Source organism: Taudactylus pleione, unplaced genomic scaffold, assembly GCF_031769625.1.
Source record: "Taudactylus pleione unplaced genomic scaffold, aTauple2 ptg000709l, whole genome shotgun sequence".
Taxonomy (NCBI): domain Eukaryota; kingdom Metazoa; phylum Chordata; class Amphibia; order Anura; family Myobatrachidae; genus Taudactylus; species Taudactylus pleione.
Genome location: NW_028285111.1, coordinates 3280770 through 3306981, shown reverse-complemented (window position 1 = coordinate 3306981; position 26212 = coordinate 3280770). Strand labels below are relative to the sequence as shown.

The window sequence follows — 26212 nt, the reverse complement described above, 5'->3', positions numbered from 1 at the left end:
CAGACGATGTGGCTGATGATCCCATTCAGCACTATGTGGGGGGCCAGCATATTGGGCTGGTGGGCACCAGATCACCCAGTGTGTACTGGATCCTCCTAATATGTCGGCCCGTCGGTGCTGGGATTGTTGGTGACAAGCTTTAGGCTTGGGGGTTCAGAACTACAAAACACTGAACAAGTACGGAATCTTGGTGATGTCCTGGATAGTGACTTGACACTTAAACATCAGGTATCTGGTATCAGCCATTCTTTCATCTGAGGAACATAGCCAGAATCAAACTTAATTCCCTCAGAAGATGTGCCTAAAGTCATACATACATTTATATCATCACATCTTAACTACTGCAATGCACTCTACCATGGTCTCTCAGCAAAAGAATTGCACCGCTTGCTGATGGTACAAAATGCAGCTGCCAGGCTATTAACCAACCAGCCCTGTTCCAGCCACATAACACCCATTCTCTACTCCCTCCTCTGGCTGCCTGTAAAATGGCAAATCATTTTCAAGATTGGCTTACTGACTTTCAAACCCCTACATAAGCTACTTCTGATACCTTACTGTCCCACTCAATTATTGCGATCCATTGATGAAGGACTATTAACTAGAGTCTCCCGGAATTCATTTGGGGGTCAGTTTTGTGGTTGCAACTCTATGCAAATCAGGGCCTGATTCTGACCCGCTCGCGAGCGCTGAGCGCTCACAAGCGGGTCGATGGTGCCTAAGTGCACATGCGCACGGCGGAGGCGGCTCCGTCGTGCGCATGCGCGAGACCCGAATAACGACGACCAAGCCGTCGTTAAGGGTCTCGCACCAAAGGGGGCGTGCTGTCGATGTTGATTGACAGCACGCCCCCTTTGGTGGGCTTGCCGGGGGCGTGGCTGCCCAGACGGAGGCGTTCCCATGGGAACGCCTACCGTCTGGGTCCGGTCCCACTGACATCACTAGTGATGTCAGTGGGAGTGCTTTTGGCTCTGATAGAGCCAAAAGCACACCTGGGCTTGTGGCAGCGAGACCCTACCGCAGATCGTCAAGACCATCGCGACCATCATTTTGGCCGCTCGCTATAGCTGTGCAGTGGCAAACGCAGGATTTCTAGAGGGGGGTTTCCAAATGCTTGATTTTAGAGCGAGTGTGGCCAGTCCATGAAGAGGGCAGAATTAGCACTTATCCAGCTTTAATATGTTACATACAAAGTATATTTTGTTGCATAATTCCAGGATATACAAGACCAGCGATCACAGTAAGCCATTAGATGCGGCAGGTGGGCCATCCTGTCTGAGCTGAATGTTTTTCTTCAGATGTGGGCATCATTCCAGAGCTTTGGAGCAAGCTTGGGAGTCTGGGGGAGCGGCAGAAGAACCTAGCACTGCCCTGGACATATTTATGTACATATTGGTCTCCTTATGTACTGGATAGTGTATTATTATTATTATACAGTATTAATAATTAACCCTATTGATGGTCTATAGCAGTGCACCCCTACAGTGCATGTTTTCCACATGTCCTAGTTGGTGAACAGGTATATTTATTACTAGCTGACATATTTGCAAAATTCCACAGGTGGTGCTAATCATTTTATATGTGATACTGAGAAGAACATGCAGCACTAGTAACATTGTATTATATTACCATTTATATTGTGGTCATGGTGTGTGCTGGGGAGGGGGGTTTCCAGGCGGACGGAACCCCCCCCCTGCGTTTGCCTATGCTGTGGGTGGTCACCCACAGCTATGCGAGCGGCCAGGAGGCTGCTTCAAAAAGGAGCAGGGACGGCCCTGATTCAGAGCGAGCGCTCTGTCAGAGCGTCCGGCTCTGAATCAGGGCCTCACTTCCCCACACAGTTCGAGAAACCTCCACTCCAGAATCCTTCAAAAATAGACTCAAGACTAACCTATTCACATAAGCATTTCACTAATGTCAATTGTTAAGCTTGTTTTTTATTTTGTGCTGTAAAGGCAAATGTAAAGCACTTTGAGTCCTATTAGGAGAAAAGTGTTATATAAATAACAATTATTATTATTATTGGATGCATGGTACCTCAGGAGTTGGATTAGAGTTCATCTAAGTAATCTCTTTTAATTTTAGCAACAATCTAAAATGGCTCCAAATAATTGTTATTGTACAAAAAAGCATAAAAATATATTAAAATCGAGAAAACGCTTCACAAGAGATATTGTTTTTAGAAACTTAGTAATTTACAAATTTCAAATAGCTATAAACATTTTAGGTTTACAGGCTATATTCATGAGATATTTAATGATCAAAAATCTTTTTAACAATTGAATTCCTATTTATAACAAGAGCCGTAAATGTCTGTGTTAACTTGAAAACCAGATACTACGTGAATCAACTTTATTTTCATGTAAACCATGTCTGTGATCAATGGTAAATCTGTAGAGATTGATACTTCAAAACTAAATTTGAACATGAATATGGGACCTACTGTTGATCTAGAATCACTGGAAATATTTATCCCCCTGAGCTCTCATTAGCTGATAAGTGCTCCATATGCTTTTATCAAACAACATTTAAGGTTTGTGAATTAATGTGCCACTTCTTATACATCATGAATAACATGTCAAAATAAAAAATAGGGACAAAACAAACCTGTCCCTAGCCATGCCACAGGGTGAACAGGAAACTATGAAAAGGGGGATGATGTATCTGTACATAAGTTTATTCATTCACAGTCATAAAAAAAAATCACACAATAATAGCGTCACATTACATATAGTAAAATAACACTTTGTAGGTATTAATAAAAGCATCTATAACTATTGCTGGAATGCAGGTTTTGATCATCTTTGTAGTTGGGTAAGAGCTGGAGTCCGAAACTTAGAGATATATATTTTTTATTGTTAATGCATTATTCTATACTATAAGGTTTATGGTTTAGTGCTAGATGAATTGATAAAAGTAAAAATTTGCATAAAAATGTAGCACAACATATTCCAGTAAATTAGATATGAATCATTCATTGGATGTTTGACTATATTAATAGAATAATACATATGCAGGTAAAATCATATAACAATTTCCTGAATGTGCTACACTCAATACTAGATAAATGGAAACTGAGGTTTCATGCCATTTGAAGTTTTTCTGTTTTGTTTAAAAATGCTATTAAATACCAATTCAAATACAAACACTTATAACATTCATAAAATTCATTTTTTAGCAGCATTTGTACTGGCAATTGGACCTCACTGTAGGCTTTGCCAATGCATTTACTGGGAAACATGCAAAACACAGAACAAGTTGCATTCCTGAAAGCCAGAGTGCAAATAATTCACTACTGTAATGCTAATAAATACTATTTAAAATAGCAGTGGGTATGGTGACATTAGAAAAAATAGTTTTATGCATCAAATAGGTTTACATGAGTTTTATTAGCATTACAAATGCTGGTAAAAAGCTTGTGCTAACCCCAGTGTGTTTGAGCCCTAAAGCTTGTACGTTACTAAGGGGCATATACAATTGAGTGTGGGATTTTGACGGAAAAAACTTTGCGCACCTGGCTCACAATTTTGGACTATTTCGGTAATGCACGCTCCCAATACCCATAATATACAATTAAAAAAATGGTCACAATTTTGGACTATTTCGGTGATGCACGCTCCCAATACCCATAATATACAATTAAAAAAATGGTCACAATTTTGGACTATTTCGGTAATGCACGCTCCCAATACCCATAATATACAATTAAAAAAATGGTCACAATTTTGGACTATTTCGGTAATGCACGCTCCCAATACCCATAATATACAATAAAAAAAATGGTCACAATTTTTTTCCATGCAAAATCACCTGGGGGAGAAAAAAAAAGATGCGTCATGGTACACCCAGTGCTCAGCTATGTGTTCTGGCCGCTGCCTGGTCTCTCACCCTCAATGTCAGCCCCCCTCCTGTCAATCAAGTTGCGGAGGAGGATGCTGGGGAAAGAGGGGGCTTATGGGAGATGTAGTTCCTGGCTGGGTTAGGAGTAATGATATGTAGGTAGTGTGTGTGTGGGGGGATGGGGTGCAGGGTTACCGGCAGTAGTGTAGTAGGTAGTGCAGGGGGCGGGTGCAGGGTTAGCGGCAGCTGTGCGATGTAGTGTAGGTACAGTAGTGTGTGCGGGGAGGGAGTGCGAAGTTAGGGGCAGTTTAGAGGGTATGCAGTCGGGATGCCGACGGTCTAAATGCCGACCGTCGGCATCCCGATTATCTAATCCCGGTAAGAGTCTAATGACAGGCGTCGAAATAACGATGCCTGTCATTATACCTATGCCGAGAGCCCAACGCCCGGCATCCAGATCGAAGGTAAGCTGGGCGTGGACAGCCGCAGGGGGGAGGGTTAGGTTAGGGGCTCCCGGGGGGGACAGTGTTAGGCACCCCCCTGGGAGGGTTAGGCTAGGGGAGGGGGGGTTAGGTTTAGGCACTTGGGGGGGAGGTTAGGGTTAGGCACCCCTAAGGGAGGTTTAGGGTTGGGGGGGGTTAGGTTAGTTAGTACTTACCTTAGCTGCTGTCGAGATTTTCACTGGTGCCGGTGTTCCGGCGTCGGGATTTGAAACGCCGGACATGCGTCAGGCGGTAAATCATACCAATCCCGAGTAGGTAGTGTGTGCAGGGAGGAGGTGCAGGGTTTGGGGTAGTGTAGAGTAGATAGTGTGTGCAGGGAAGGGGGTGTAGGATTAGGGGTAGTAAATGTCCTGTGCACGGCCGGTCAATGGAAGCTGTCTGCTAAGCTGGAGAAGAGGAGGACAGCACTGCAGAAGATGAGTAATTAAGGACTAGTTAAGCTAATTGTAAACTTCAAATTGTTTAATTAGTCACTAGGGGGTATCCAAAGGGTTCCAGAGCAAGTGTCGGCAATTTTTTCTTAAAATATGGATTTTAGGAAAATTAGACAGGCTCTAGGGGCGCTCAAAATAAGTGCTACAAAAATAAAAAACTTGCACCCTTTTGAATACCAAAAATCTAGCACCTGCAGGAAAAGTCCCACAGGTGCGAGATTTGTGGTAAACTTTCACCTAATTGGATATGTCACTATGAGGATGAAGTGATAAATACCCTCAGATTTGTGCTATGGCTGCATGGGACAGAAACATTTCTACATTCTTTTATGTTTTCATACTTTCTCATTATGCTTTGTGATACTGAAGGTGAATTTAATGATGTTTGTTTTTTCCAGTGACCCATTTTGCCGACGATGATGTCTTCCAAATTTACAGATTTATTACCTAGCTATTTGTAAGCTTGACATGCAAAGAAACCAGTGATTGTGTTGGGTTTAAGAGGCCATGCTGGGCTGCAATTTGCTATGGAAAAACCACCAGAAAATGGATCTGTCTGATGAGATTGTAATCTGTCCAGTCAGAAGCTAATAAGAAGCCATATTCAACATATGTATTAAATTGTTAATTATTCATACTTTATTTAGAGGTGAAAACAATTAAGGAATATATTTATGGGGACACAATTGATTATTGAATATATTATTGTAGGCAATCTAATAATAAATAGTAAATATATATTTTGCAGACAATATAACAGTTATTAAATGTTAAGGGGCTAATATTATTTTTTAATTATATAATTGAGGCAATAATATTTTTATATTAATTGGGGTCTTAATAATTTGCTAATGATAGAGGGCAAGTACCAGCATGTATAGCTGTGGGTGGTCACCCACAGCAATGCGAGCGGCCAGGATGGCGAACAAAAAAAAAAAATGCCCTGATTCAGAGCGAGAGCTCGTTCAGAGCGTCTGTCTCTGAATCAGGCCCTCTGTGCCAAATTCAGGGTCATATAATATGAAGAACTTTTGATGGAATGTATTTGCATGTTTTTTTCCATTAGCAATATTTTAATTCAAAGCAGCAAAGAGCATACTTGAGTAAATTAATAAAACAAACAAACAAAACATAAAATAAACAAACATATATTTGGGAATATATAAGGGAAATTACATTTTTGTAACAGAATGGTAAAAGTCAAGATTGCAAGGTCATAACACGTCTAAATAACAGCTTAACAATAGTATATCTATGGTTTTTGTAATTAACAAAAACATTTATAATAAAACAATAATAAATAATAAAAACAGAGAATAGAAGACTGTATCTCAGAGTGGTTATTTTTGACGGGATGCAATCGGGAAGCCGGCTTACGTAAGCCCGACAGCCGGCTTCCCGACCGCAAGCGGACAGCCACGGGGGGGGGTTAGGGCTAAGCTAGGGAGTTATGCTTAAGGAAATCATCACCTGATCCTCAATTTATAGCTGTGGTTTTAAACCAGATTTGGACAAGCAATGTAAGTAATTATTTCCTGACATGTTTTAGAATAAGGCACCACTGATTTCCTTACCAACATAGAACTGGCTGGTGAGCTCTAGACGTGTGTGACCATGAGTAGGTGCTTTGCGTATCTGTGGTTGGAGCTGGTCAACTTGTAATCTGGCTTCCTTAATATTTCTTTCAGCTCTGACCCGGTGCCACTGGTCATCATTCAGGGGAGTGGTTGTAGTAACAATCAGTTCTATTGGACCATTCCCAACATCAAACGAAAATGACACCTCCATGTTGGCTGAATGCAGAGAGAAAATAATATAAATAAATTGATTGTTCTCAACACTAGCAGTCCAAATGAAACAAGTATATACTATATATATAACAAGCAGAAAGCGGCACTCCTTACAAATAACGAGACTTCACTCAGGCATGCCTTTGTGTAGTGCCGCTTTCTGCTTGTTACATGTTTATCCGGCCTACCACCGGTAATTCAGCAGGCATCCTCCACAGTACAACTTTATCCACTTCAGTGAGTGCCGGTATTGGATTCTACTATATATACTCTATATATACATACACACACAGTCAGGTGCATAAATATTGGGACATTGACAGAATTTTCATATTTTGGAATCTATTCACCACCACAATGGCTTTGAAATGAAACAAACAAGATGTGCTTTAACTGCAGACTTTCAGATTTAATTTGAGGGTAATTACACCCAAATCAGGGGAACGGTGTAGGAATTACAATGGTTTCTATATGTGCCTCCCACTTTTTAAGGGGCCAAAAGTAATGGGACAAACTAAACAAATCCTAAATCTAACTTTCACTTTGTTGCAAATCCTTTGCAGGCAATTACAGCCTGACGTCTGGAACGCATAGACATCACTAGACGCTGGGTTTCATCCCTGGTGATGCTCGGCCAGGCCTCTACTGCAAATGTCTTCAGTTCCTACTTGTTCTTGGGGCATTTTCCCTTCAGTTTTGTCTTCATCAAGTGAAATACATGCTCAATCGGATTCAGGTCATGGGATTGACTTGGCCATTGCATAACATTCCACTTCTTAGCCTCCCACTTTTTAAGGGGCCAAAAGTAATGGGACTATCAACTCAAAAGCTATTTCATGGACAGGTGTGTGCTATTCCCTCATTATTGCATTATCAATTAAGTACATAAAAGGTCTGGAGTTGATTCTAGGTTTGACTTTTGCATTTGGAATCAGTTGCTGTCAACTCTCAATATGAGATCCAAAGAGCTGTCACTATCATTGAAGCAAGCCATCATTAGGCTGAAAAATCAAAACAAACCCATCAGAGAGATCGCAAAAACATTAGGTGTGGCCAAATCAATTGTTTGGAACATTCTTAAAAAGAAAGAATGCACCGGAGAGCTCAGCAACACCAAAAGACCCGGAAGACCACGGAAAACAACTGTGGTAGATGACTGAAGAATTATTTCCCTGGTGAAGAAAAACCCCTTCACAGCAGTTGGCCGAATCAAGAACACTCTCCAGGAGGTAGGTGTATATGTGTCAAAGTCAACAATCAAGAGAACTTCACAAGAGTGAATATAGAGGGTTCACCACAAGATGTAAACCGTTGGTGAGCCACAAAAACAGGATGACCAGATTAGAGTTTGCCAAACAACATCTAAAAAAGCCATTACAGTTCTGGAACAACATCCTATGGACAGATGAGACAAAGATCAACTTGTACCAGAGTGATGGGAAGAGAAGAGTATGGAGAAGGAAAGGAACTGCTCATGATCCATAACATACCACCTCATCAGTGAAGCATGGTGGTGGTAGTGTCATGGCGTGGGCATGTATGGCTGCCAATGGAACTGGTTCCCTTGTATTTATTGATGATATGACTGCTGACAAAAGCAGCAGAATGAATTCTGAAGTGTTTCGGGCAATATTATATGCTCATATTCAGTCAAAGGCTTCAGAACTCATTGGACGGTGCTTCACAGTGCAAATGGACAATGACCCAAAGCATACTGCAAAAGCAACCAAAGAGTTTTTTAAGGCTAAGAAGTGGAATGTTATGCAATGGCCAAGTCAATCCCATGACCTGAATCCGATTGAGCATATATTTCACTTGATGAAGACAAAACTGAAGGGAAAATGCCCCAAGAACAAGCAGGAACTGAAGACATTTGCAGTAGAGGCCTGGCCGAGCATCACCAGGGATGAAACCCAGCGTCTGGTGATGTCTATGCGTTCCAGACGTCAGGCTGTAATTGCCTGCAAAGGATTTGCAACAAAGTGAAAGTTAGATTTAGGATTGTTTAGTTTGTCCCATTACTTTTGGCCCCTTAAAAAGTGGGAGGCACATATAGAAACCGTTGTAATTCCTACACCTTTCACCTGATTTGGATGTAATTACCCTCAAATTAAATCTGAAAGTCTGCAGTTAAAGCACATCTTGTTTGTTTTATTTCAAAGCCACTGTGGTGATGAATAGAGGCCAAAATATGAAAATTCTGTCAATGTCCCAATATTTATGCACCTGAGTGTAAATATATACAGTGTGTGTGTATATATATATATATATATATATATATATACATACACAAGATCTGGATACTACTCTGGCTGAATCTCCCTTTGTAAGCGGTATCAAACAATCATCAAGAGACTTTAAGATAGGACTGTCTTAGGCTGTGATGCCTGCTGAATTGCTGAATATATGAGATGATGGGGTCTATTTACTAAGCAGTGTTAGGAGACAGAGTGAAAAGTGATAAGGTGCCAGCCAATCAGCTTCGAACTGCCATCTCATATGCTGTGTTTGAAAAATGGCAGTTGGGAGCTGATTGGCTGGCACCTTATCACTTTTCACTCTGTCTCCTAACACTACTTAGTAAATAGACCCCAATATGAGAAGAGGACTTAAAGGATCAGACATCAACTTCATATTTCACCTCTTCCATGAACTTTACTGATCCTGTGACAAGGTGTGACCACGGAAAGCTGGGTGACAGTTCAACTGGTTTACTGTCTTGCTGGAGGCAAGCCACTGAGGACTTTGGAGTGCTTTGAGTTGGAGAATCCCCAGGAATACGATCAATAGAACATGTATTTGGGTTGTATGGTTTAACTTCTATGTAATATTACAATTACGGTTGATTACATACGTTATAAAAAAAAAAATTAAGGGGGGGGTGAACAATTTTTTGTTCAAATAAATTTAGTATTCCTTGTTCAGATATTTGCCTGGATGTGAAAAGGCTTCAGTTGTCCATGGTAATGGAGTGGTTCAGTGGTTGATACGTGTTAGATTACATTTAATTAACAGTACATTAAAACCATATTTGGAATTTCATGTAATTTATTTTGTGCATGTAATAATCTCTTCAATTGATTGTGGTCCTTAGAATGTGGTTTACTTTTATATGGTGAAAATCTTGATATCTAACTTTGAGGCATTATGGCATTGACTAAAATGATGTAAAATGACCCACATCATCCAGCACTGTGCACTGGCATAGTGCTTTATATATAACTCATAACTCACCTGGGGAGAGTGGGTTTTGATTTCACAACAGGCATAATACACGGTCTATGTGAGACAAGGTAATTAAGTATGTACTATACTGTATATATGACATATGGAATATCACAGGTGATGTAATTATTTAATCATTATATTCCCTGGGATATAGCACTAGTAATCATTCAAGTTATTAGATTTTGTTTTAACTAAATTATTAACAAATTATATAATTGGCTTGTTTCAATAATTATAAAGCACCCGTGGAATAAAATGTTGGGCTTGAACCCAAATATTACATTGTACTCGGCAATATCTCTAATTTTAAGCCGAATACAGAAATGCAGTTTCTGACTGCTAATAAAAACTTGTCACAAGTCCCTTTGGTTCCTCTCCAATTTATACCCTTATCTGCAAAACCATACAGGATACTAACTGAAAGAACACTGAGTTCAGTTCACACATCACTGTCATGATGATCCAATGTAATACAGATTCAATCACTTTATCCTCTGACACTCTGCAAAATTGCAGTTTGTATGTGTGTTTTCATTAGATTTTGCTGTTGACCGTGCAGCAGTTACACGGTAACACCACTGTAAACCAGAAGAGGGAAAGCAGTTACAACTACAAGTAGTAATTTCTTGTTTCATAGCAACCCATATAAATTATAAATACCATGACTGTCCTGTACTTTTATTTCATTTTCATGGCACTTTCAGAAACAAAAAACCACATTGTATAATATGTACAGTATGTATCCCATAGATAAAGATGAGCTGAAACACATAGGGAGGGGATGTAGTTACCATCTCGGCGGTCGGGATGCTGGCGCCTGGATCCCGGTAGCAGCTGGAATCCCGGTGCCAGAATCCTGACGGCATGTATTAGGGTTAGGGTTAGGCTGCGGGGGGTTGGGCTGGGTTAGGCTGCAGGGTGGGGGAGGGGGAGGGTTAGGCTGCAGGGATAGAGGGTTAGGCTGCCGAAAAGGTAGGTTAGGGGTTAGGGTTAGACTTAATGGGTAAGGATTCTGACTGCCTGGATGACTCTGTCGGTATTCTGACCGCTGGGATCCTGTACCCAACCCATTGGGAGATCTGTGTCCAGAAAGGGGATGCACAGTTCAAAGTGATCAGATTGATTCAATAAAGAGACAGAAAGAGGAAGTAAAAGATAGGCTATAGGAAAACCAGAGAGATGGTTGATGAGATTTTGATGTGGAGGTGACACATTCATGTGTTCTACATCAGGGATATTCAACATGTGAAATATGAAAGGGTATGCTGGGATGTGTAGTTCAACAGCAGCTGGAGGGCCACATATCCCTGTTCTATATAATACAGCTTTACACTTCTAAAATTATTTTTATTTTATCCTTTACATTTAGAAATACAGTATAAACTGTATTTCCAGTGGTGGCACTGAGTTCAGTGACACCCAGTGCGTGTGCCTTTGGTGCGTGCATCCGAAAAAGGGGACATGGCTTCACTGGGAGAGGGCATGACATTGTGGCACACCCAAGGTTTCATCATTCTGGGGTCATGCCCAGAACTCCCGTATATCCCTGCTGCCCCATAAACTCTCCCAGCAATACAAAATAGTGGTTGCACATATCAACTTAATGGTTTTTCACAGGTGCTTGTAAAGGGAGGGGTTTAATATGTACTGCAAGGAAAAAAACACTTGTGAAAAACCATTAAGTTGATATGAGCAACTACTATTTTGTATCGCTGTTCTGAGATGCATGGATGTGACCAGCATTGGGCGGGTGTGCTGGTTCCAGTAGTGCTATTTGGAGGTTTATGGGGTACCTCCTAGGTGAGTTAGCTCTCAGCTTATATATATATTTATGTATGTGCTGTTATCATGTGGCACAACAGTATGTAACTATGACCCAGTAGTGGGTACTATTATTATGTAGCGTTAGGGTTGCGGTACAGAGGAGCCTTGACGCAGCCCAGCGCTTAACCATATATTTGCAAATATATGCAACAAAGTCCTCTGAATTTCTATTATCATGTAGTGTTCAAGCCTTTTTGCTGTGTTTTTGCAGTGTGCTGGAGGGAAACCTTTTTATTTTCTTTTTTTCTGTAATTCAGAGTACACCCCTCTCTTTACAAGCACCTGTGAAAAACCATTAAGCTGATATGAGCAACCACTATTTTGTATTGCTGTTCTGAGAGGCATGGTCCCCAGCATTGGGAGGGTGTGCTGGTTCCTATAGTGCTATTTGGAGGTTTATGGGGTACCTCCTAGGTAAGTTGGCTCTCAACTTAAATATATTTCTGAATGTGCTGTTATCATGTGGCACAACAGTATGCAATTATGACCCAGAGTGGGTGCTATCATTATGTAGTGTTAGGGATGCGGTATAAAGGAGCCTTGACGCGACCCGGCGCTTAACCATATATTTGCAAATATATGCAACAAAGACCTCTGGATGTCTATTATCATGTAGTGTTCAAGCCCTTCTGCTGTTTTTTTTTGCAGTGTGCTGGAGGGAAACTTTTTCTTTCTGTACTCTCCCTGCAATGCTAGCGCCTCCTCAGTGACCAGGAGCCGGGTGCTGCTACCCACCCTAAGTTAACATTGTTGATGACAGGATGACATATAGGGACTGATACAACACTGAATGCAAGTCAGTTTGCAGAGAGCTTCTTGCAGCCCAGAACCAAGTGTATGCAATTTACGATGGAAGGAGAGTTGTACTCATCTAAGACCCATCTCAACATGCCACTGAGTAGGGGTAACTGGACTATAATGGGTGTCCTCCCATAGTCAGAGCGGGCGTTCCAATGGAGTTGTGTTCCATGCAGAGTTGTGCATGTGTGTAAATAGACCTGTTCTCAGATGGATCTATTACACCAAGGATACGGCTAGTGCAAGCGTGCACTGATAATGACGATGCTATGAAACAGGGCTTAGAATTTCACGTTCCTCAGGTAAAATTTGGCCACAACCTTACTCATCTTTAAATGTTAGCTAGTACCTTGTCTTCTGCTGTGCAATGTATGCAGCAGAAAATTACATCTTAACTCAATTCATTCTTGTGATCATGGTTTTTTCAGGAAATAAGCATTCGCTGCTTTTCAATATCAAACAAGTCTCTGGATGCACCATGTATGTCAGCTAACATTTTAGTATTTCATGAATATTAATGACGGCCCAAAGTAAATCTGCTTCCTGCGATTACTGAGGTGTACAAGACCCTGATGTATGACATCTCTTCACATTCACCAACACTTCTATAGTTAACAAGCGCGAAGATGCAGACAAGCATTAAGCCCTAGTGTGACTAAGGTGCCAATGATGCAGATAAATTGTATCACCTTTCCTAGAATGCTTTCCTATGATGCAGCCTTGTCTTCACTTTGAAAACGCTGCAAATTAAGGTTTACACCTGAGGAAAACTACCACAAATATTGGTGGAAGGGGGTGTCTTAGTTATTAGAACACAGTGAACCTGATATAGAGTAAGATGTACATTGATAACACAGGAATATGTGGTCGTACATATTCCTTCAGCAATTCACGAATATATGCATATTTATGATAGTTTATTTTCCCTATATTGCAATGTAGAATATATAGAAATGTTTAAGATGAGAGTCAGTATTAGTATAGTTGTGAGAGGTGCAGCTGGGTCGCATTTGTTGAATGGTCTCAGGCCTGGAGAGGATTGAGGCCTCCCCTCCCCTCTTCAAAGTACATAGATGGGTCCCTGTTGCATTAGTCATTTTGTTTAATGTTTGATCTTAAATGATGTATTAATAAGTATATAGAGATTAGGGGGAGATGTATCATCGGCGAAAATGCGGTAAAACCCCCAAAAATGCAGTTTTCGTGGTTTTAACGCATACCCCGTATGTATTAAGCAGCAGAATGAAGGCGGCGTTACCCAATAGAAGCCTATGGGCTTCTTAGCGCGATGCTCGGGGCTGGGAGGGATCCGAACGGATCCCTCCCATAAGCCCCCGCGGCCCGCGTCCTTCTGCGCATGCGCAGAAGGACTTCTGGGTGTTAAACCCGGAAGTCCCTCTGCCCAGCAGTATCGCAAAGGACAGCTCTCATCGAGAGAGCTGTTCTTTGCGATATTCTTGGTACGTACCGCGGTAATTAACCGCAGTATGTACGCGAAGTCGGGGGCGATGTACGATTTGTGTACTCAAGAAATAGTACATTGATGTTATAATTCCTGTAATGCTGCGGCTATGGAATGTGGTTTTTCACTCTTCCAAAGGCACAATGGATGAGAGGTATGGGGGCAGGAACTATGAGATGTCTGATGCTCAAAGATAACAATGCCTTCCATAGCTGTTTATACAGGCTTCTTAGCCACTGTTGTGTTATGAACACAAGTAATTAAAGAAAAGATATTTCAGAATGAATAAAGTTATAATGTAGTACACAATGTGAATGCTAAATACACTTAAGCTATTGAACAGTTCTTTGATCATAGAATTTACAAATATGCAGGTCTGGTGTCTTAACTTTATACAAGGAACGTAACTCTCACAAGTATCTTAATGATTTGCAAATAAATCAACTTACATTTTAATTCTATCTTGATAAAGTCTGTATTTCCTCTATTTTCTACAAATACTCCATCAGGGGCAGAAGTCTTGAAGTAAAAGGAGATGTCAGCACTGGTTTCTCCTTGGAAAGTAGGGAAGTGGAGGAAGGAGTTGGGTGCAATAAAGGAGACGGCATTCCAATAGTTTTCTGTAAATTGAAAAAAGCAAAAGGGAATGAAATATTGATCAATGAAGGCAAGGCTTGTCTGCAGAGCACACATTTACTAGCAAGTCATACAGTCTACATAAAGGAGTCTACCCCTATGTGCATACATATATGTACATTTTGATGTCAGGCATTTTTTGTGGACAAGTTGATTTTTTTAAATCAGATTAAGTAACTGCTATATTTCTACCATACAGCAACATGATCATTATTTGCATTCCATTTGTAAATTGAATACATAAACAGAGGGGTATATTTTCTAAAGGTCAATTTCAATTGATTTTGATCGATTTAAAATTGTTGAAAATCGATCAACATCGATGTTGTGTTTCTGGGGCTAAATAACACATTTACTATTACTTAAAAAACCAAATAAAAAATTGTCTGTTAGTAAATGTGTGATTTAGCCCCAGAAACACAACATCGATGTTGATCAATTTTAAATCAATTAAAATGGACCTTTAGTAGATATACCCCACAGACTTAGAAAACTTCCTTTTAAAAATTAGTTGTTGGAAAAACTAAAGAAGTGCAGATAATATAGGTCTGATGAAAAACTTTAAAGGTGGCCAATGTAATATAACATTTTGAAATCAGCTATTCCATTCTTGTTTGCAGAACATTTGCTGTGAATTTTGGGAGTTTGATTTTTATATGATAGTGTCAACAAATCAGTTTGCAAACCACTCAGATCAAGAGGTGCCAGCAGCATGAATTATAGCTGTCATTACTGTGAAAAGGTCTTTGCTATAACTCGTTCTATACTCAGATCCAAGGACTGTGTTTAGCACCTATGATGTGTGCAAAGAATCTTTTATTTCATTGCAAACCAACTGTTCTCATCTGTCCCTCTAAAATGCAGAAGCGAAAGAAATAAAAGCAGGGTTCATTTTTATGTCATTTGTATTTTATGTTGACCTAGCTTGGAAGAAAATATCAATTTAATACAGAAGCCTTAAATCACCTAAACTTTATCATAAAGTCAAGCAGAGATGGATGATGTGACTTGTTTTCATCTCCAGTCTTATAAAAGTTTAAAATCTGTTTTTAAAGGCTTTTGTTTCTTTCTCAAATAAAGCAAAATCCTACAGTGTCTACTAATAACAGAGCCAAGGTTACTATGTGACACAAATGGCTCATATAGTTTAACTAATACAGGAAAGTGTAGCCTATTAACTGCTCCCCTCTTTGTGGAGAAATAAAACAATCCATGTGTTGTAGGCTTATGGGATAACTGTATCAATTTAATGATTCAGGAGAGCATAGAATTCAGGAGAGCACAGAATTTCATATCCAGCCGTCGCTTATTGAACACATCTTCGAAAACTTAGGAATAGTGAGTTGGTATATTTTATACGTCTTTTCTCTGATAATAAAAGTATGTTGTGGGGTACAGGATAACAATACTATTACTGTACTAATAGTTACAATAACTGTTATTAGTATGATACTAGGTTTTGATTGTTACTGTTATTGATATTTGATGAACTGATATTACTACTACTAATTGCAATTAGTAGCAGAATCAGAAGCAAGTACCTTTGGTAGACACTTAAACGTGTTGCTACATATTATAATAAGATGATCATCTCACCGCATATGTGCTTACATGCTCAGACTCACTGCTTGATAGCTTCAACACATTAGGAGCTATAAGAGATTCTAAATCTGATCCTACACATGTATTACTGCTTGCTTGTTTTACGAAGGGAGAACAGGAAGTCACATACCATGGGATTGTCCAAGTTACACAAGTAAACTGCAGAAGTGGACATGAGGGGAGATGTATCAAACCTTCGAAAAAGATCAAGTGGAGAAGTTGCCCATAGCAACCAATCACCTTCTAACTGTCAATTTATATGCTGTGCTAGATAAATGATAGTTAGAAGCTATGCACAACTTCTCCACTTTATCTCACACAAAGGTTTGATACATCTCCCCTACAGAGGTCTTGATTCTGATCTGTGTGTTCCACCTGCTGAGGATAGGACAGTGGCTAAAAACTCCCTTGCTGTGTGTGCTTTTTGCTGGACAGATACTGGGGTCTAATCTGGACCATCACACTGATGTTTTTTCTGTTGTGGGTCAGTCATATTATCTGCGGCCCACAGCCTAACCAAGCCTGAGGATGGAGACTAAAGTTTGGACGACTTTGGAGGAGGAGGAAGAGGATTGGTCACTGAACAAGCATAGTTTGAAAAAACCCAAAAAAACATATCAGCGTTCCTTCCAGAAAATACAACCAAACATGAGGCTTTATCTAACAAAGAGAAACGTTACACATGCAGTTAATTTGTGTGCTTATTCAGCTGCATGTATAAAGCCTAATTAGTTTGATGTGATCTTTGTACTACTTGCTTAAACAAAAGTGATTTTTGCAACCTTTATCTTACGGATGGGGGTTTCCAACAAAGCTGAGAGGGAGGAGGGTACTAATTACCCGGACATGGGCTTGTTGGAGGGGCCAGGATCTGATGCCACCTTCCCCTCTTACCTGTCAGCTACCCAGCACACGCTGCAATGGGAGACTGCTCACTGCTGCTAAACAGCAGCAGCAGTCTCCTCTGCCTGCCTGTGGGGATGAGCGCCCTCTGGATCTGCGCCGGGCTGAGGGGCTTACAGCACCCCCTCCCCATTGTGTGGAGCTGCAAAAAGGGTTCCCCCCAAGGGGACGTGGCCACAATTCCCGTGATTAGGCCATACCCCATTTCCCCCTCTCTACAGCTCGGGGCCAAGATACCTAAGAAACGTGGAATATATTTACTGTCTCTTGACCTCTGATCAAGTCCCCCACCACTCGTCACCAGGTGGTTTGGACTATAGTAAAACAGGATCTACTGGATAATTTTTTTTTTCTTAAATCATTTTCTTTTTTTTATGCAGTACCACAAGCCATCTTTCAAGCAGACACTGGACCTTTCTGGTCAGGCACTTTATGCTTCTTACTATACACTGACTTGTTTCCTGGTATGGTTAAATTAATCAGTTATCATGTGCCAACTGTAATGGGAAAACATAAAAGTTTTGTAGGTTTTTTTTGTTTATTTTTTAAAACTTATTATTAATGTTGGATTGTTGCATTACACAATTAAAGGTTATGAAGATGATATTTAAAGTCTTTTTGTTCAATGAATACACTGGTGTACCCTATATGTTTTTTGCCACTTTTTTAGTGGACAACTAGTTTTTTTTGAGAGCTAATCCAATTTCATTTCCACAAGCTTTGTGTCTTTACATTGCACCTATTTTGTTTCCCCAAATGTGCCTATGTGGATATTGACTCAGGTATATATGACTGATCTTCTGAAAATGCCCCTTCTGATAGATAATAGTTAACCTAATGTCAATTAATGCAAAGGCCTGAACTCCCCAAATAAATGTAGGCTTTGCGCTAAGCTACTTAAAGCCTAGTTGATAAATTGGAAGATAAAGCTGTTACACTAGTGTGTCTGTGTCTGTATGTTCACAACACTAAACTGATTGTTTTCCTTAGGAAATTTTTTGGTAAGCTTTAAAAATGATGTCAGAGATACTTAATATGGATCCTCTTTTATGGATAAGTTGCATCCTATTACTAAATCAATGTTAAATAATCCATCTATAGTTTTCCACCAAATTGTTTGACATGTGGCGAGCAGGTCACCCCAATACGCGACATTATAGTCATAAAGGGAGATGTACTAAGCATTGAAAAGTGATAAAGTGGAGAGTGATAAAGTACCAGCCAGTCAGCTCCTATCACTTTACTGGCTGTGTTTCAAAAATGGCAGATAGGAGCTGATTGGCTGGTACTTTATCACTCTCCACTTTATCACTTTTCAAGGCTTAGTACATTTCCCCCATAATCTAGAATAGAACTTGCTTTAGCTGATATTTGTCTGACCAACAGTTGAATTAGGCTACTATCCTCCCTTGCTAATAGTGGGATCAAGCTTTACTTTATTTGGAGTGGGACTACTGTTCTAGATAAATGTCTGTGAGAATGGCTAATTTTTTGTTGTCTTCAGCTGAATTGTACATGGCGGCAAACAAACCATAGGATACTTCCAGGGGCGTTTTAAGAGAGAAGGGGGCCCGAGTGCACTCCCTGTGCGGGGCCCCTCCTCTCTCCCCGGTGGCCGGCAGCCAACTGACGCGGCTAGCCAGCCACCAGAGCCTTAGTAGACTCCGGGCACTAGAGTGTGCCCGGAATTTACTGCGCATGCGCAGAACGCCGGATAATGGGCATGGTGGCCATTTTTCCGGCGTTCTGTGCATGTGCAGTAGAGTCCGGGCACACTCTAGTGCCCGGAGTCTACCGTGCATGCGCAGATCACCGGAAAAATGCAGTGGCAGCCATTTTCCGGTGTTCTGAGCAGCGCAGACAAGCAATGTGGGACCATGGACAGGTAACTCTAAAATAATATGGGTGCAGTGCGTGCGGTGCGGGGCCTCCCTGGACCCGGGGGGCCCGTGTGCCTCGCACACACTGCACCCATTATAGATACGCCACTGGACACTTCTATTTTTACTATTTGGTGTTCACATAATACAGTGCCTATAGCTTCTGCAATACAGACATCAGCTAGACTAAAAAGAGCTAATATGCAACAGCTGAGAGATCTAGAAGATAAAGTTTCACACATAGAGAAATCCATAAATTCTCTCCACACAATTAATTTCTCCTTACAGATTTGTCTAAGGCTAGAGAGTATTGATATCATAGATTCAGAAATATCTTTTTGTCTGATTCATAAATTCTTTGTTTCTGGCAACAAAGCGGGCAGATTGCTTGCTATGAAATTGTGGGGAAAATTGGGCAGAAATAGGATCGGAGCAATGTACAATCATTCTGGAGCAAAGGTTTTTGATGCTTTAGATATTGCTAATGTGCTTGTGAAATATTATTCTATTATTCTATCTTTATAATTTAAAGAATGATTCGAACACCCCTACATCTACATTCCAAGGCATCACTAAATTTCTTGATGAATTTCAGCTTCTTGTCCTTGACCCCATAAATCCAAATGCCCTTAATAATAATTGGGCAGAAGAGGAAGTCCATACAGCGATAATGGCTCTTCCTAAAGGCAAATCACCTGGAATTCCCTGGGACAGATGGCTATATTAATCATCTCTATGTTTAATTTCAGAAGGAGTTCTCCAATTTTAACAACTATCTTCAATGAAGAGATGAACTCAGTCCTGCTTGGTGGCATGTATTATGCACTAGCCACCAAAGAATATTATCAGAAAAAGGTGTCTCTATTGTCCACTGTTCATCAGAGAAAGGGTTCTGTATAGTCAATGAGGCTTGGGTCTGTTTTGTATATTAACCACTAGAATGAAGATCTGCTTTGTATAGAATCACCAAAAAGAAGTATGTTTTAATAGGAAGCAGAAATACTGGTGTTTATATAACCCTGTATTGTACACTGATCTTTCCCAATTCTTTTTCTTTTATGTTAATTCTGCTACCTAGTTGACAGGCCTGCATTTCTGAATGTACATAAACAGCATGGACTGTTTTATTGTTGTCTGCATTTTTATATATAATTTTTTTATAACATTGTGCAAGTTTTGTAATTAAAAATCTAGTAGTACTTGTGGTTTATTGAGACTATGAACCTCCCAATGCCTATTTCTATAAGAGTATAGGTAAAATCACTCCTACACCCTTTAAACACATTAACTATACCGTACTAGATACTTTCGTTGTCATACATACAAAATGTGTTGTGTTACATTGTTTCCACTTCCAGGATATGTGTGTTTGGACCACTATACCTGTACACTATAAAGCGCACTGTGGCCCTGATTCAGAGCCGGACGCTCTTACAGAGCGCTCGCTCTGAATCAGGGCATCTTTTTTTTTTATGGAGCGGCCTCCTGGCCACTCGCATTGCTGTGGGTTGCAACCCACAGCTAATGCGAGCGGCCAGGATGATGGTTGCAATGGTCAAGACCATCACGACCATTGTGCTTGCGACGAGACCCTTGTGGTAGGGTCTTGTGGCCGCAAGCCCCAGAGAGCTTTCGGCTCAAACAGAGACGGTAGGCGATCTCATGGGAATGCCTCCGTCTGGGCTGCCATCCCCCCAGCCCACCCACCAAAGGGGGCGTGCTGTCACTCAACATCGACAGCACATCCCCTTTGGTGCGAAACCCGGAGTGATGGATTCCCCGTCGCTATCCGGGTCTCGCGCAAGCATACGACGGAGCCGGCTCCATCGTTCTCATGCACTCTGGGCCACCATCGACCTGGTTGCGAGCACTCAGCGCTTGCGACTGGGTCTGAATCAAACCCTGTGTGTGTATGTCTTTAATAACAAATAGATGACATAGCAATACCTATGCAGAAGATATTTAGGAAAATAATGTTCATTTTGCACAATATGTTCTGCTGTCCATTACATTGCACATTAATCTTTATTTTTTCAGATTTATTTCATGGCCTATATCTATTATAATTCAAGATCAGCTTTGCAAAATGATTTCTAAAAAGCAAATTTCTGCTACTCTTTAAAAAATATCTTCTTTTGCCACATCCGTCGTCTTAAAAGCTGAAATTCAAAGAAAAGGTTTATGTACTGGACAGGAACACTATCTGAGTAGGAGGTATCATATAATATACAATTATTCTATGTTGTGTTGTATAGTTGTACTTTAACTAAAATATTGTGCACAGCTACAGACATTGTGTTCCATGCATTACTGAAGAATCTCTACATCCTATGATCATTGTTTGCAAATCTATGCGACACTAACAAAAATCTATTTTGATCTGCAAACAATCGTTAAGGGATGTAAAAGAAAAGTAATTTGTTCAGAATACTCAGAACATCTTTTACACTTCCATATAATTGGTGCTATATATGGGCGACAGTCACATGCACTATTAAATAGTTGGGCAAATCATTATTCCATTTGCATTAGAAATACTTTTGCTTAAAGTTATAGTACCCCAAGCATTCAATTCAATTCAATATCTTGTGTCATAATTATTTTGAATAGGAAACACAAGGCAGTAATTGTTATTCACAAATTGCACTAAACTAATAAGCAATTAGATTTTATCTGTCTAGTGAAGGCTAGATAATTATACTAAATATCTGATTGGTTGCTACGGATTAGTGTGCATTTACAACCAAATGAAATGTTAGTAAATAACTCTGTGTATTTATTTTTGCAGATTAGGGCATCCTGAAATGTACTGAATAAACCCCCCATATTCCTCTCCTAGCCGCACATGCTGTTGCCCTGGGTTCCATCTATGCAGAGGGCAAGTAGGACCCATGTTTCCCACCCTCTAGGAGACTTCAGTGCAGGGCTGCAGAAAACATCTAGGGACTCAACAACTTAATTGTGAACTCTGAGTCGCCCCAACAGTGTTGGCTTATTTAACTAAAATACACACTTTATATATATATATATATATATATATATATATATATATATATAGTTACATACATATGCATCTATATGTATTTTAGTGTGGGATTCAGGCATACTTGGTATTGATATTGTAATCCAGTAGTATCAAAAAGATATAAAAGTGTGCTCTCTATTTATAGACAGGAGGCTGGTTTCAATAATACCACATATATTTATTCAGTCATAAATTATATCCACAAATATCTCAATAAAAAATCACATGAATAACAACAATAATCTCATAAGATAATGTACATTATTACAAAAAAAGCATTTAGTATAAAAGAGCCTAGGATATGTTTCTGTAGCCAATGTTTAAATGATCACAAATCACATAAGATCTTTTTGCTGAACAACAAGTCTGCAGTGTAATTCGTTAATGTAACAGGTTAAAAACAAGCAGCAAAAGAAGTAGCAAAAATATAGCAACATATTGCTTTGTATCAAATAGTCTGGCAAACCGGTTCATTTGTATACAATTAGATAGTCTGTATCTTTTATACTAAATGCTTCATTCAGTGTAGGCACCCTCCCTCATCCCTGAACATGGGTTATCTACCGTTATCGGCAGATTGGCCTGCATGTTCAGGCGATGATAGATGTAAAAAAAACGACCAGCGGGAGCGCACATTGCTGGTTGTTTTTGACAATTTCATGGCCGATTTGTAAACGATTAATAAACAATTGAACGATAACCATCGTTATCATTCAATTGCTCATTTTAATCGGGTAGTGGATACCCGCCTTAAGAGTTAATTAGGCATCAGAAACTGGATGACATGAGAATATTCTGATTGATGCTTGCACATACATTTCACTCCATTTGTTTACAATATGGTCCATACTAAAGTACAATAAAAATGACTGTGATTGTCATTGAAATAAACTGTCACATGGTTGTTCCAGATTGTTTTCTATATGTGACAAGATTAGAGCAGTTTTAGCTCAGTATACAGTAAATATACCCACACTATAATAAGCAAATTATAGGTGTATTATTTATATGAGCTACTATAAATAGTTAGGATGAATGTAGTCACAATGCATATTAAAATATTAATCCTATGACAAAATTAGGTATACTAATACAGTATATAATACTATACTATTGTAGGTTTTTAGCTATACAGTAAAATGCAGCTTGATACATTTTCCCTTGATTTGAGTCTTCAGAGTGCTACTTATTAATGATTCTTCGGATTTTCTTGATTGTCATGGACTACAATGGCAACAACAGTCACATACAGTATGTAGAGAGGATTTCAAACACCACTCTGAATTCTTTTTTTTTACTTTGACATCCACCTTCTCCATACTGTACCTCTGCATTTACATGACAAGCTGACTGTCTCAGAGCCTCTGTCTGGGTAGCAGACTGACTGTCTATGGCGGCCAGATAATGTGTTTTGTGTCTGCTCTGAGCACTCTGATATCATGCCCACTTCCACCCCCACCCGCCTATCATCACATGACAAACCGAGATCTGTGGCCTTTTAGCGGCCATATTTGTTTTCCTCCCAGAGATACACTGCAAAGGAGATATGATGTGTATAAGTGTAGCTAAAAACAATGACTATCAGGTACAAACTTGGAAAACCTTTTATGAGGGATGGCTGCTTTCAATAATAAGACATTCACATATATACTAGGCAAAAATTTAACTTTATCCCTAGTATGATCAAGTGAATTACAATTACAAATGAGTTAAAATATACTATTTGAAAACCACAAATGTATTTTGTTGTGTATGCACATACTGTTAGTGCTGTAATTTATTGCACCTGCCAATTCCGTGTGACAGAATCTCAGAAAACTGATGTTGAAAAAAATCAAATAGGCATAAAATAAAAAGAAATATGTAGCAATAAATGCTGAGTACCTCCATATCTCTGTAAATTCAGGAATAAAAATTCACGCTCCACACTAATTAATCAGCAGAGCAATATCAATGTATCAATTATATGTTGGTTTGTTTTGACATGTATAGCTGATGCCATGGGTCTAGTTAGAAGGAAAAAGAAACAGCATGCATTTCAAATAAGCAAAATAAACCAGCATGTAATTGATACTTTGATTTTGTTGCACTGATTAATTAGGAAAGAGGTTTCATATTTGCTTTGTGTCCCACTCACCAGATGCTTACAGCAGATTTGCTGTAAATGAACTGCCTTGCTTCTACTGTAACTCTCTATATGCTTTTTAAGGCTAAAACAATCTGAATACTATTGACATGAAACACTTGGTGAATTCAGGCACATAGTAAATGCAGCCTTAACATCATTTAGAACAGTGACCATTGATCCCTGTAGAGTCCTCAGGTCACTGTTCATGTGCCTGAATCAGTGCAACAAAGCGCAGCATTCATAATGGACATTGGAACGTACGCAATGCAGCTGCAAAAATATGCTAATGTTTGCACAGAACACCCGAGCATAAAGACGCACACTGCTACCTTCTTACCAGTGTAAATATCAGAAACATCGACGTACATCGGCAGCCATCTAACCCTCGTGACAGGTCTGACCTTCTGCAGCCTTGGGAGCTCTTCTGACACGCAGAGCTGTGTATGCTAATTTATGCACGCCCATGTAATGGCATTTAAACAGACAGACACGCCTGCTTTTCTCAGACCACCCCCCGTCACCACCCAAAATGCTGACAACCTATCACTCACTCTGCGATGGATTCCTATGTGCGTCCGTAATTGCAGTGCGATCACTGATCATGCGCAGTGCAGCTTATACGCATGTGCGATGGCAAACAATCGCTATATTGTGTGCGTAATCGCCTTTGCATCCGTCTCTGAATCCGGCTCCATGACAGAAGACAATGCACCAAGTAGCAGACAAGAAGGGTTTCTGCATTCTTTGTGCAGTATCCTATTAGCCCAGAAAATTTTTCATGTGCAAAAATGTGTAGTTTTTCGCAATTTTACTTGATTTTTTTTCCAGGCTATCCTCCGTTTTTCTCGCCTAAAAATTTTTACATTTTTGCCCAAAAACACATATAATTCGTGATAAGTTCATGGACCTACAGAATGTGTTTTCGCTATCGTGGCGTCGAAAACAGGGCTTTATTTTTCAGGATCTCGGAGGTCCTGATAAGTGCCAGAAATGTGGGGCTAATTGGGGGCGAATAATTTTCAAGGCTAATAGGATACCGCCCTTTATGTACACTTTGGAGGGAATGCAATTCTCGGTAAAAGATGTGATTTGACATTACGGAACTTCATATTGCGTCCATCTACATTGCAAGTTTTGCTTTGCACAACATAGAAATAAATAGTGATTCCGGGGTGATTCCAGGGGTACCATATTTGATCAATATGTGTACAGTCTGACACAACACATAACGCTGAATTGAGTTCCCATCTATCTATACAGGGATCAATGATTTCTGGGCCTGATTCAGACCCGCTCGCGAGCGCTGAGCGCTCGCAAGCGGGTTGATGTTGCCCAAGTGTGCATGCGCGAGACCCGAATAACGACGGCCAAGCTGTCGTTATGGGTCTCGTTACAAAGGGGGCGTGCTGTCGATGGTGAGTGACAGCACGCCCCCTTTGGTGGGCGTTTCGGGGGCGTGGCTGCCCAGATGGAGGCGTTCCCATGGGAACGCCTACTGTCTGGGGCCGGCCCCACTGACATCACTAGTGATGTCAGTGGGAGTGCTTTTGGCTCTGATAGAGACAAAAGCACTCCAGGGCTTGCGGCAGTGAGATCCTACCGCAAGAGTCTTGTCGCAAGCCCGATGGTCGCGATGGTCTTGACCATCGCGACCATGATTTTGGCCGCTCGCTATAGCTGTGGGTGGTCACCCACAGCTATGCCAGCGGCCAGGTGGCCGCTCCAAAAAGTAAGAGGGACGGCCCTGATTCAGAGCGAGCGCTCTGTCAGAGCGTCCGGCTCTGAATCAGGGCCTCTGTTCCATATTCTGTTGATGCTGTATTCACTATGTGGCCGGATGCAGCCTTTATTGAAAATAACATGGTGTCAAGGCAAGCACTGTGTGTACACAGCTTTAAGGTTGCCAAGCCACCCTTTCAAACAATGTCTACACAAATCTGGCATATGTGCAGAGATCAAATCTTACGAATATGTGTCAGGTATTGAATTGCTGACCTGGAATCTCTATCGCATTAGCTGCCATGTCCCAGAATTCAAAATGTATCATGCTATAATGAACATTACATCTTCTTATCCACATATTTTCTCTGTGTTGCAATGTGCATAAGTACTAAATTGTTCCTGAATATTTGTCAGACAGCATTGTAGCCACTACTAAG

The 26212-nt window shown here is 40.4% G+C and overlaps 1 protein-coding gene across 1 annotated transcript in view; it reads right to left on the bottom strand.

Annotated features, from left to right (window-relative positions):
* LOC148477523 (contactin-associated protein-like 2) overlaps positions 1 to 26212 on the bottom strand; it is a 1966667-nt gene that overhangs the window by 22822 nt on the left and 1917633 nt on the right. Inside the window, exons 16-17 of the mRNA XM_088456633.1 lie at positions 14329 to 14499; positions 6352 to 6570 (exon numbers count right to left, since the gene is read on the bottom strand). Coding sequence (XP_088312759.1) covers positions 6352 to 6570; positions 14329 to 14499 — 390 coding nt within the window. The remainder of the gene's footprint in view (positions 1 to 6351; positions 6571 to 14328; positions 14500 to 26212) is intronic.